General features: G+C 49.5%; 1 protein-coding gene, 1 long non-coding RNA gene and 1 other non-coding gene across 4 annotated transcripts; 2 read left to right on the forward strand and 1 right to left on the reverse strand.

The window, feature by feature from the left end:
• Positions 1 to 5,182: 5,182 nt before the first annotated feature.
• LOC109940755 (uncharacterized) lies at positions 5,183 to 5,680 on the forward strand. Its single transcript, XR_002263405.1, has 4 exons — positions 5,183 to 5,281; positions 5,370 to 5,438; positions 5,528 to 5,566; positions 5,634 to 5,680. It is a non-coding gene; the product is annotated as an uncharacterized lncRNA (long non-coding RNA).
• Positions 5,681 to 5,919: 239 nt separating this feature from the next.
• Positions 5,920 to 6,026, reverse strand: LOC111589854 (small nucleolar RNA snoR103). The gene has a single exon (XR_004851685.1). It is a non-coding gene; the product is annotated as a small nucleolar RNA snoR103 (small nucleolar RNA).
• A 753-nt stretch (positions 6,027 to 6,779) lies between these two features.
• LOC100285403 (uncharacterized) lies at positions 6,780 to 9,070 on the forward strand. 2 transcript variants are annotated; one of them, NM_001413488.1, is made up of 4 exons: positions 6,780 to 7,198; positions 7,286 to 7,375; positions 7,532 to 7,661; positions 8,699 to 9,070. In NM_001413488.1, the coding sequence occupies exons 1-3, from the start codon at positions 6,862 to 6,864 to the stop codon at positions 7,612 to 7,614; spliced, it is 510 nt and encodes a 169-aa protein (NP_001400417.1). In that variant the 5' UTR covers positions 6,780 to 6,861; the 3' UTR covers positions 7,615 to 7,661; positions 8,699 to 9,070. The 2 variants fall into 2 exon arrangements, with proteins under 2 accessions (NP_001400417.1, NP_001151768.2); NM_001158296.2 differs by lacking the exon at positions 8,699 to 9,070 and having other exon boundaries at positions 7,532 to 7,887.
• The last annotated feature ends 3,457 nt before the right edge of the window (positions 9,071 to 12,527 follow it).

Here is a 12,527-nt window from a genome sequence, read left to right on the forward strand (position 1 = left end):
CTTCCTACAACCGCAAAGTGGAAATCTGGACACGTGAGATGCTCTCTCTCTCTCACACACACACATGCACCACGCGCACCCACGGTGCACAATGACACACACATGCAGAGTTGCAGACAACACACATGCATGGATGATGACACTGTCTCCCACACAGCGCACACAATAACACGTGCACACACACATGCAGTCGTTAAGTTTATGATGCTAAAAGTAAATATTAAAGTTTAAAATATATCTAATAACAAATATAATGGTATGTATTTAATATTATAAATATTTATGCTTTTTAAATAATGCTATTATATTTAAAGATATCTTAACTTGGTATATTAAACTAGATGGGATTTGTACTTGCTGCCCTGGTCTCTGAGTCTTCACGACCACACTAATCTCCATGATAGGGTCTTGCACTATTTATTGGATGTTATAATGGCACAAGGTGCTGTCGAGCCTGCTCTGAATGGTGACTCTTTGATTGGACCGGTTGTTCCGAGGATGAAGAGGAAGACACCATCTGAACTGAGAGTATTTGATGCTTCTCTTCCCTTCACATTTTAGGTTCAGAGAATGATTACCATGTTGTCACTAGGAAAATGCAGTAGGATAAAATGCTTGGTCAAATGTAGGTATAGCCTCAGCATACTTTGTAGGCTCGTGTGGTACTTCAGATATTCACTGTATATCTGGTTGGTTGTGAGTTCTTGTTGTTCAACCTTGGAACAGGGAACTGATTTTGTTTCATTCAGTTTGGCTGCTTTGAGGTGTGATTAGTTTGTTCTGTTCTGACATATTGGAATCTTTCCTATTTTTTCTTAATCTTTTTACTTTTGTCTCTGTTTGAGAAATTGGATATTGTATATCCTTGTTTCATGGTTGATGTCTATTGCTAGCTCTAGATTTAGAAGATTCACAGTATATTCATGACCTCTGGGTAATTATCTTAGCTTGAGGTAAATGGATGATAGGTGACACATCCAAGAATGCCCAGCAATTTGCTGGTTCCTGGAAGTGGACCATCCACTGATATTGTTATTTATGAAGATATTTGTATGCATGTTCACTGTTCTGTTTCGGCTGACGTGTTTTCTATACCCATTAAAGAATGATATGTGTTTTCTATAAATTTTAGATGGCCAATGTTGTTCCTTGTCTATGTGTTGCAAGGAATGTTGCTTGCAATGTTCGTGGTGGGGTTTTCAGGTTGGTAAATGTGTGTTCCGAAATTTCTGTATTTTAATTATATATTTCGTACTTCTTCGGTACTGGGCCTATTTTTCTTTTTCTTGCAAAGAGTTTGATGAGAATCTACTGAGGAAAGTGTTTGAACTATACTATGTGTCGGCGTTTCGAGACCGGGGGGTCCCTGGGCCGACGAGTGAGATGTCGCCGCGTGCCCCAGCCCAGATGGGTCGGCGCGAGGCCGAGCGCGAAGGGGGAAGGAAAGGCAGCCGGAGGCGGGCGTGAGAGAGGTGGAAATCCTGCGGCCTTCGTGTTCGTCTCGCGCCCAGGTCGGGTGCGCTTGCAGTAGGGGGTTACAAGCGTCCACTTGGGAGAGGGAGCGAGCGGCCTCACGCGAGCGCCTGTCCCGTCCTCGTCCCCACGCGGCCAACCCTCTGTAAGAGGGCCCTGGTCCTTCCTTTTATAGGCGTAAGGAGAGGATCCAGGTGTACAATGGGGGGTGTAGCAGAGTGCTACGTGTCTAGCGGAGGAGAGCTAGCGCCCTAAGTACATGCCGTCGTGGCAGCCGGAGAGGTTTTGGCACCCGGTTCGTGTGGTGTCGTGGCCGTCGGAGGAGCGCTGGAGCCTGGCGGAAGGACAACTGTCGGGGCTGTCGAGTCCTTGCTGACGTCCTCTTGCTTCCGTAAGGGGGCTGAGAGCCGTCGTCGTCACAGAGCGTGCGGGGCGCCATCATTGCCTATCTGGCGGAGCGAGCTAGATGGGACGCCGGTCTTGTTCCCCGTAGCCTGAGTCAGCTTGGGTAGGGTAATGATGGCGCCTCCTGTCGACGTGGTCGGTCCGCGCCCTAGGTTGGGCGATGTGGAGGCTCCTCCGAGGTCGAGGTCGAGTCTGTCTTCCGTGGCCGTGGTCGAGTCCGAGCCCCTAGGTCGGGCGAGGCGGAGACCATCGGCTGAGGCCAGGGCTGAGTCCGAGCCCTGGGGTCGGGCGAAGCAGAGTTCGTCGTCTTCTGGGGCTGAGCCCGAGTCCGAGCCCTGGGTCGGGCGGAGCGGAGTTCGTCGTCTTCCGGGGGCTGAGCCCGAGTCCGAGCCCTGGGTCGGGCGAAGCGGAGTTCGCCGTCTTCCAGGGCTGAGCCCAAGTCCGAGCCCTGGGTCGGGCGAAGCGGAGTTCGTCGTCTTCTGGGGCTGAGCCCAAGTCCGAGCCCTGGGTCGGGCGGAGCGGAGTTCGTCGTCTTCCGGGGCTGAGCCCGAGTCCGAGCCCTGGGTCGGGCGAAGCGGAGTTCGCCGTCTTCCGGGGCTGAGCCCAAGTCCGTGCCCTGGGTCGGGCGGAGCGGAGTTTCCTATGGTGCCTGAGGTCGGGCCTGACTGCCTGTCAGCCTCACTCTGTCGAGCGGCACAGCAGTCGGAGCGGCGCAGGCGGCGCTGTCCTTCTGTCAGGCCGGTCAGTGGAGCGGCGAAGTGACTGCGGTCACTTCGGCTCTATCGACTGGAGGACGCGTGTCAGGATAAAGGTGTCAGGCCACCTTTGCATTAAATGCTCCTGCGATCTGGTCGGTTGGCGTGGCGATTTGGTCAGGGTTGCTTCTTGGCGAAGACAGGGCCTCGGGCGAGCCGGTAGTATGTTCGTCGCTGGAGGGGGGCCTCGGGCGAGACGGAGATCCTCCGGGGTCGGCTGCCCGTGTCCGAGGCTAGGCTCGGGCGAGGCGTGATCGAGTCCCTCGAATGGACCGATCCCTGACTTAATCGCACCCATCAGGACTTTGCAGCTTTATGCTGATGGGGGTTACCAGCTGAGAATTAGGAGACTTGAGGGTACCCCTAATTATGGTCCCCGACACTATGAAAATGGGTTATTGGATCTATCATATGCTCCAGATGTTGGTGACTATTTAGTCTGCGAGGTATTAATATTCTGAATATGGTCTCCCTCAAGTTTATTTTTTCTGAAACTTAATGCTACCTTCCAATTCCTCTACAGGATACCAGTTTTGTACCAGGCAACAAAGATCAGGCTCCTATACCTGAGGGCATGATGGGAACTGAAGTAGAGAAGAGACTAAATGGACAGGTGAAATTTTATATCTTCGTGTTACTTGGATCTAACAAGAGTATGCAGGCAAATAATGCCCTATTCCTTGGAATATATTAGCCAACGCTATTTAAATTACAACATATGGTTCATGCAGTCTGCTTTTAGCCATTTATAACTATATGCCTTTTTACTACATTGCTCTTCTTGAGAATGGATCTGCACTGTATGAAGTTTAGAGACTAATGCTTATGATCAATCTCTTAATGTTCAAAAAAAACTTCAAGAATATGAGTGATCAATTATTTTCCTTACCAGTCATATCGGTGGAAGCAAAGGGAAGGCCAACAAATGTCATCCTCAAACCGTTCACCAGATACCTCTCAATTTCATAAATTTGGTTAGCTCTTTTAGTTTCTCCTTCTGGTATTTCATGTTACCTTTAATGTTTAGGCATCTCCAGATATATTTGTTTTGTCTATTATCTCAAAAAGTTTCATTGATTGGATTCTCATGTTTACTTGCTAAGAGGACCTGACCCTTTTTTTCCTGCCACTTTCCTTTATCGAAGAAATGTTATTGTGTTGTTCATCATGGCGAACTTTAATTTTGCACCATCTAGCATGAGAATATATTTTCTTGTCTTATGTTTGATAGGAAGAACATTGTCGGACATGGTTCTTTATCAGACGTGGTTCCACAATTCTCATTAGTCCCTCAAACTCGAGTGTTGAAAACTCATGCATGAAAATTGACCTAGACTACTGTGAATATGATATGTAAGTTATTTTATCATGGAATAGATAAGGAAACACAGAACTTAAAAGTGGATAGTTCCGCTCTAAGTAGAGTGTCGTAGCAGGCTGTGTGCAGCCATCAGAATCCAATTGTCTGATGAGTGATGTCATCCTATGCTCTGTCATGTTGATTTGCTATTTATGTTGATCGCTCTTGCAAATCGGGTGGATTTAGTGCAGCGCATAGCTGAACAGATTGGGTCCTGTTTCAGAAAAAAGAACCGAGACTACATCTGGACAGTGAATTCAGAATCATTGTGTACTGATATTATATCGGACAAGAGGTTTGTTTTTTTATAAAGTTTCCATTCACAAATTTTGTAGAATCTTTTTATTAGATTTTCAAGGTCTTCAATGAGTGTTTATTGCAGTTGAATAGTTTGTGTTCGTCTTCCTTACATAATAATCGATCCACCTAACTGATGCTGAAATGCCCAAGCCCAAGTGAAAAAGATGCATTTAATCTCTACTTACTGTGATTTTGGAACTGCTTGTTTACAATTACAGCCTTCAAAATGAAAAGGTTTTCGCTTGAGATAAAACTGTTATACCAATGAACAAACCTGAGGACTTGTATTATCTTAGCATATACTACTTGCTTGACATAACACCAGAATTTAAACTTTTCTTCTGTACAACTTGACATAAACGCTTGCAATTCTTTATTTATAAATTAGACCATTGCGTATTATCTGGTTTTAAAACAATGTTTCAATCAGGTAGATGCAGCAACACATGCTACAACGAACAGCTAAACAGGCACAAAATCGTGGGAATGGGGGGACTGGGGAGAGGACAGCGCCACGAACCTTGGGAGAGGAGGCTGACCGTCTCGTTGGGGTCCATGCCCTATCTAATTGACCATTGTGTATTATCTGGTTTTAAAACAATGTTTGAATCCTCTGCATCTCATACTCTTTTCTATTTTCAGCGTGCCTTTTTTATGTTTTTTACATTATTTGCTTTAAAAAATCTACAACCATGCGACTTCACTCATGTCACAAAACATGTTTCCATTTAGGATATTAAGTTTGGATCAGTGAGCAATCTTTTTTATCCCTGTGCTACAAGTGTATCGTTTAACAGATACTTTGATGTGAAGCTTTTAAGTTTAACTAATTTATTTCACTTTAGAATTTAAATTTGTACTATCATCTTTTTCCATGTGTTCAGGTGCCTGTAGTTGATGGATACTCTTATCCACATCTGACATAGAGCATGAATGTAGCTGGAAGGCATATAACATCTTATCTTGTTGACCTACTCTCAAGGAAAGGGTAATACCTATCTTGCTCTGAAGATGTTGTCTTCTGCAGTTGTTGGTACATTATTTTTCTAATTCAATCAATTCTCCCACTTTAAAAGGTATGCCATGAATAAATCTGCTGATTTTGAGACTGTCAGAGAAATAAAAGAGAAACTGTTCTATATAAGGTAAGTTGCTTTATTTTTCTTATTATTGTTTCTATCTATGTGGTGATAGTTAAATTATATATTGTTATGATTACAAACGAGAATACCAGCTAGGACTTGAGACCACAATCCATGTGAAAAGTTACACTGTAAGTTGTCCTGCTTGCATTTCTTCCTTGTTCCTTTTCTTACTGTAAGCTTAGTTTTTGTGATCAGCTTCCAGATGGAAGAGTTATTAAAGTAGGCTCCTGAAGCTCTTTTCACTCCTGTAAGACTTCCATTTCTGTTTCTGCATAGTGGTACTGTGAACAGTACACATACTTTCCATCAATTTGTTATCTGTGCACTTTTAGATTGAATGCAAATCATGCAGAGCACCAAGTATTAGGCATTAAAATTTGTGGATAAAAATATTAGAGGATCGCAAGTCATTATTATGCAACATTGTCTATGCACCTGAACATATTGTATTGTATCCATGCACCATGATTCTAGCGACCCTAAATGCGTGATGGTCCTTTATGAGCACCTATGACTCACATAGCGCTCACCTAAATCTCTTCAATTTCAATGTTTGCCCATATTTACAGCAGGTCGCAACTTATGGGGCCTACCAAGATTAGGGCATTGTAGAAACCATATAAAATAAAATATTTTACTCGTCAAATTATGTTTCTGTAAATATATGACTGTATCAGTAGTAAGACCACCAGTATATTTGCAAGTTAAAAATGTAAATCAAGAATAAAGAAACGTATCCTGCTAGGTTCTTACTAATCTCTTGCAAGTGAATGTGGTCCCATTATGAGCACTTACAAATCATTTAATAGTCAACTAAATTCCATCAACCCTATTCTTTGTCCACATTTACATTTACAGAAAGAAGCAACTCATGAAACCTGCCAAGAATGAGGCGATTAAGTTAAGAGCGTATAGAGGTACATATTTACTATTTGAAGGCTATAATTGCAAAAGAGAAAGAGTGTTGTGATATTTATGTTTTTCATTTCTTTGTAGTTTCAACGCACTACCATAGGGCGCGCAACGCGCGCCTATTGATCTAGTATATATACAATGCAAAATCAACAACCACCAACCCAGAGCCAGAAAAGAACCAAGAAAGAACCGAGTGGCTGGATCAGCCTGAGACGAGCTTTGAGCAACCAAGACCCTTCCATTTATTTTCCATAAATAGGATGCTGCAAGCGAAGGCCACCAGGATTCACCACCATGGCCAACCACCTGTGCGGCGCCGGGGAGAGCATGAGCATGGCGCCTTCCTGGTATAGTAGGGTTCCAACGATACAGGATCGCACCACAGCAATATTGCCCCTCGCTCGTTTCTCATTCAGCGCCCGTACAGCCACCACTCAACCGAGCCATATCGAAAGTTCTCAACATCGCTTCGTGCAGCCTGCATCGATCGACGAGGGCTGCACGAACGATGGGGTCCGCCTCCGCCTCAGTGATGACGACCAGCCTGCTGGCGCTGGCGCTGGCAGCGCTGGCTTTCGTCTCCAGGGCCGCGGCGCAGGGCAACGGCTGTTCCAGCGTGATGATGACCCTGGCCCCGTGCATGGACTTCATCTCCAGCAAGGCGTCGGAGCCGGGGATCTCCTGCTGCTCGGTGCTGGCTGGAGTCGTGCAGACCGACCCCCGCTGCCTCTGCATGGTCCTGGACGGCACCGCCACGTCCTTCGGCATCGCCATCAACCAGACCAGGGCACTGGAGCTCCCCGGCGTCTGCAAGGTCAAGGCGCCGCCGCTCAGCCAGTGCACAGGCATGTCATGTGTCAGGTCATCGTTCAAATGCAAACCATTGCCAGTTTCTGTTGCCGCTTAGAATCCTAGTACGTACCTGGTCTCAGGCGTCCCTGCGGCACCTGCACCGACGCCTCCCGACGAACCAGCAGCGGCAGCGGAGGAAGAAGCCGACACAGCTGCAGATGCCCCTTCAGGTGCTTTCGTCTCAGATGCTTCACATGCCCCTAGATGATAAAACTTCAAAGATTACGTGCAGTAGTTTGCATGCTTACAAACAGTATGGAGACCGGCCTAGCTATACAAGAATGTATATTTGCACTAACCTGGCAACGGTGTTCTATTTGATGCAGCAAATGGAGCCTCAAGCTCCACAAACTCAAAGAATGCAGCGAGCTTACTGCTTCTCATCTGCGCATTGCTGTATGCCTTCTAATAAGTGGTGATACAACTTCGCTGGCCATGTCACCGTGCAGGAATTAGGTCTTTCCCTGAGTCCTGACTATGTACTTACCCATGATTCTCGGCAAATTTTTTGTATGGTATGGTATGGGTTTCTGATGTGCCACATCAAACAACATTGCTTTTCGCCAAATGAGAAAGATCAGTTCTCGCCCATTGTTTCAGCGGAATTATTGGTGATTGGCACCACATGGTGATCATTATCAAGAATAAGAACACCACCCATCAGATTGCAGTGAACTCTATTTCAATGTATATGTTCCCAAAAGTTTCCCTGCCTGCTACTTTGAGCTAACCATTTCGGAATAAGAAAATGGTAGACGATGGTAGGCAATAAACAATCTTCAGAATAAGAAAATGAGCTGCAGCATGGTAGATGTGGCATTACCAGCTGGTTATGCAGATTTTAGAGAGTGTCAGCATTTTGTTGCCCTGAAAAAAAAATGCCATGCTAAATTGATGATGACCTGATTTCTCACTGGATAAAATAAAAATACAGATTGTATACATGCTTCAAGAAGAAACCCACCGAGTTTCTATATATACGAGGATGACCGAAGTATTTATATATCCCATAACAAAAGAATAGACATGGATAAAAAAACGACAAATATAATGAATTGTGATTTTGTAAATTACAGAAGCCCCTTAACTAAAACTGCTCAAGAATTTAAGATCAACATACCAGAACTTATTATGGGCTATTATACTAACCCCAATCTATACACAAATGCATTTCGCTTTTCGTGGTATAAAAGGCATTTTCTCAGTTAGCTCATGTTGGAGATTTGTTCTTGGACAAACACACTTTCCGATGTAATTTGGAGTCGGTTAACAATCACTTCCTCCTTTATTTGATGCTTGTTTTCAGAATTGGCTTCGTATTAAGAAAAGAAAATGGGAAAATCTACTGTATCATTTTGATAGACTCAAAGCGAATATTGAAGTTATTTGATCATATTGGGAAAATCTACTTCAATAGACTACTTCGATTCATCCGAGCACGAAGACTCAAAGCGAATATTGAAGTTATTTGATCATATTTTCCTTTTGTAAAGGACAAAATCTACTGTATCATTTTGATAGACTACGAAGACCAACGACGAGATGTAAAGCCATATCATTCTCTTTCACTAAAGGATAGATGAAGCCTCAAGACCAATGAAGCCTCCGTGATGAAGACTATCCCCCTCGGAGATCAAGCGAAGCCACTAGGTATCTGTCTCCCTGATGAAGACTCTTCGCTCTTCCCCTCAGAGATCAAGCGAAGCCACTAGGTGAACTTTGCTGAGAAGCAAAGTCAAAAAAGAAATAAGGAGAAATTGGCTCATTCACAAGACATGGAGCTCTGTCTACGATGACTGTGTAAACACTAGACAGAACCATATAGCATGAAATGGAAAGCAAATAACTGAACCACCTTTTATTGGAAGGGGGAGAATACCCCAACCCTAACAAGGATTGGGGAATGTATATTCGGAATAGTTGGGCCTAGGCCCATTACAGAACACAGTTCTAACACTCCCCGCAGTCACAACTCTATCCTATACAGATGTTGAGACTGGAACGAAAGTCTAGGAATACACTCGTCGGTAACCCCTTGGTGAAGATGTCGACGAACTGCAGCGTGGTAGGGACGCTAAGAACCCGAACGTCACTTGCAGCGACACGCTCGCGGACGAAGTGCAGGTCGATCTCCACATGCTTCGTGCGCTGATGTTGCACGGGATTGGTGGAGAGGTAGACGGCACTGACGTTGTCGCAGTAGACGAGGGTGGCACGCTGGAGTGGGCTGTGGAGCTCGTGGAGGAGTTGGCGCAGCCAGGAGGCCTCCGCCACACCGTTGGCTACGGCGCGGTACTCAGCCTCTGCGCTGGAGCGGGAGACGACGGGCTACCGCTTGGCAGCCCAGGAGACGAGGTTGGCGCCCAGGAATACGGCATAGCCGGAAGTGGATCGGCGTGTGTCGGGGCAGCCGGCCTAGTCGGCATCGGTGTAGACCACGAGCTCCGACGTCAGTGATGGTCGGAGGAGCAGACTGTAGTCGAGGGAGCCACGTAGGTAGCGCAGAATCCGCTTGAGAGCGGTGAGGTGGGGCTCCCGTGGTGTGTGCATATGGAGGCACACCTGCTGAACAGCGTAGGCGATGTCGAGCCGGGAGAAGGTGAGGTACTGGAGTGCGCCTGTCAAGCTCCGGTAAGACGTCGCGTCGGAGACCGCGGGGCCGTCGTCTTCAGAGAGCTTCGCCTAGGTGTCAACAGGCGTGGAGCAGGGCTTGCAGTCGGACATGCCAGCCCGCTCCAGGATGTCGAGGGCGTACTGGCGCTGATGTAGGAAGAGACCCTGGGGCCGATGTTCGGTAGTGATGCTGAGGAAGTGATGGAGAGGCCCCAGGTCCTTCATCGCAAACTCCCGCTGGAGGGCGATGATGGTACGCTGCAGGAGGTTGGCGGTGGAGGCAGTGAGGACAATGTCGTCGACGTAGAGGAGGAGGTAGACGAGGTCCTCGCCCCGCCGGTAGATGAAGAGGGATGTGTCCGACTTGGCCTCGACGAAGCCGATGGAGGCCAAGTAGGTGGCTAAGCGGCTATACCAGCCCGCGGCGCCTGCTTGAGGCCGTAGAGTGAGCGGTTCAGCCGGCAGACCAGGTCCGGGTTAGCGGCGTCGACGAAGCCAGTGGGCTGGCTATAGTAGACAGTCTCCGTCAGAGTACCATGAAGGAAGGCGTTCTTGACGTCGAGCTGGTGGATCGCCCAGTTCCAGGAGAGGGCGAGGGAGAGGACGGCGCGGACGGTGGCGAACTTGACGACAGGGCTGAAGGTCTCGTCGTAGTCCACACCGGGGCGCTAGGTGAAACCCCGAAGGACCCAGCGGGCCTTGTAGTGGTCAAGGGAGCCATCCGAAGTCAGCTTGTGACAAAATAACCACTTGCCAGTGACCACATTAGTGCCGGGAGGACGAGGCACCAGGTCCCAGGTGTGGTTGGCCAGCAGGGCCGCATATTCCTCCTCCATGGCCCGACGCCAGTGAGGGTCGGCGAGGGCAGTGCGGACGGAGGAGGGGACCGGGGGAGGCGTCCGGTGGTGTAGTGGACGTGTCAGCGGCGAGGATCAGCCTGTCGACAGGCCGAAGGACACCGGCAACACGTCGAGTCACCATTGGGTGAGTGTGCCCGGGGGCGCGGTGAATGGCGACGGGGTGGGACACCGGTGGCTCAGGGACCACGGGTGTGGCCGGCCCACGGCGATGGTAGACGACGGCGGGATCGGCGAATCGGGGCGGGTTCATCGAGGGGCCCGGGTCCGTGGGCGCCGAGGGAGGAGCGCTCCCGCGACGATGGTAGAAGATGGCGGGGTCGGCGAAGCGGGCCCCGCTCGTCGACGGGGCCGGAGTCGTCGGGGCGGTACGAGGCGCAGGCAGTGGCGACGTGGCCGCGCGGGTCGCAGGCGGGGTCGACGGGGCCGAACGTGGCGCAGGCGGGGTCGACGTGGCCGCGCGTGGCGCAGGCAGGGTCGACATGGCCGCGCGTGGCACATGCGGGGTCGGCGGGGCCGCGCGTGGCGCAGGAGGCGTCGACGGGGCCACGCGAGGCGCAGGCGGGGTCGACGTGGCCGCGCGTGGCGCAGGCAATGGCGCGAGGCGAGGTGCCTGGGAGGGAGGGGTGCACGGATCGGACTCCAGGAGGGAGTCAAGATCGGGGGCGGGGTGGAGCCGGCAAGGGGAAAGACATCTTCGTCGAAGACGACGTGACGAGAGATGATGATGCGATGGGACGTGAGCTCGAGGCAGCAATACCCCTTGTGGTCAGGGGAGTAGCCAAGGAAGAGGCAGCGAGTGGAGCGTGGAGACAACTTGTGAGTGGCAGTAGCAGAAGAGTTGGGATAGCAGGCACAACCAAAGACGCGGAGGTGGGTGTAGGAAGGGGCAGTGCCGTACAGGGCGAAATAGGGGGTGGGGTGGCTCACCGCCTTCGAGGGGAGGCGGTTGAGGAGGTGGGTGGTCGTGTGAAGGGCCTCGGCCCAGTAGCGGGCAGGAAGAGAGGCCTAGAAGAGAAGGCAGCGGATCATGTTGGTGATGGTGCGAATCATGCGTTCTGCCCTACCGTTCTGGGCAGATGTGTAAGGGCACGAGAGACGCAACTGAACGCCACGAGCGAGGAAGAACGACCGAGAGGCATGGTTGTCAAATTCGCGGCCATTGTCACACTACAGTGCACGGATGGGGCGGTGGAACTGGGTGGAGACTATAGATGGCCAATAAGCACGAGGCCCGTGAGCCCGGCACGAAGCCCGCTTTTTGGGTCCGGTCCGAGCCCGGCACGATACGAATAAGCGGGCGGGCTTGGACAGGAAACTAGGCACGGCGGGCTAGCCCGGCACGGCCCGTTTACCTCTAAGCCCGTTAAGCCCGTTTTTTTACACTAAAACGTGCTTACCGACCCGTTTAGCCCGCTTTTTGGCCCATTTTTTCGTGCTAAACGGGCCGGTTAGGCCCGCTGCGGGCCGGGCTTGGACAGAAAATTAAGCCCGCGGGCTTAGCAGGACCGGCCCGGTTTTTGGCCGGGCTTCACCGGGCCCGGGCCGGGCCGGGCCGGGCGGCCCGTTTGGCCATCTCTAGTGGAGACCCAAGTGAAGAAGTGAGTGAGAGTGGGAAACGTGTCGAACTTCAAGCGGAGAGGAAAAGTCCATAAAAATGGGAAAATCATCCAAAATGACCAAATAGTATTTGTATCCGGACAGACTGAGTACAGGGGAGGTCCAGAGGTCACAATGAACCAGGTCAAAAGCCTGCTCAGCCCTAGATGAAGATGTAGTAAAAGGGAGACGGGTATGGCGGCCAAGCTAACAAGCATGACAGAGGCTCTCAAAATGTCCCCGATTACAAGAA

This window comes from Zea mays, chromosome 7 (assembly GCF_902167145.1).
Source record: "Zea mays cultivar B73 chromosome 7, Zm-B73-REFERENCE-NAM-5.0, whole genome shotgun sequence".
Lineage (NCBI taxonomy): Eukaryota > Viridiplantae > Streptophyta > Magnoliopsida > Poales > Poaceae > Zea > Zea mays.

Coding starts and splice junctions, on each gene's coding strand:
- LOC100285403 (NM_001413488.1), top strand. CDS start 6,862: ATGGGGTCCGCCTCCGCCTCAGTGATGACGACCAGCCTGCTGGCGCTG. Junction 7,199..7,285: donor GCCGCTCAGCCAGTGCACAG/GCATGTCATGTG, acceptor ACCTGGTCTCAG/GCGTCCCTGCGGCACCTGCA. Junction 7,376..7,531: donor AGCTGCAGATGCCCCTTCAG/GTGCTTTCGTCT, acceptor TATTTGATGCAG/CAAATGGAGCCTCAAGCTCC.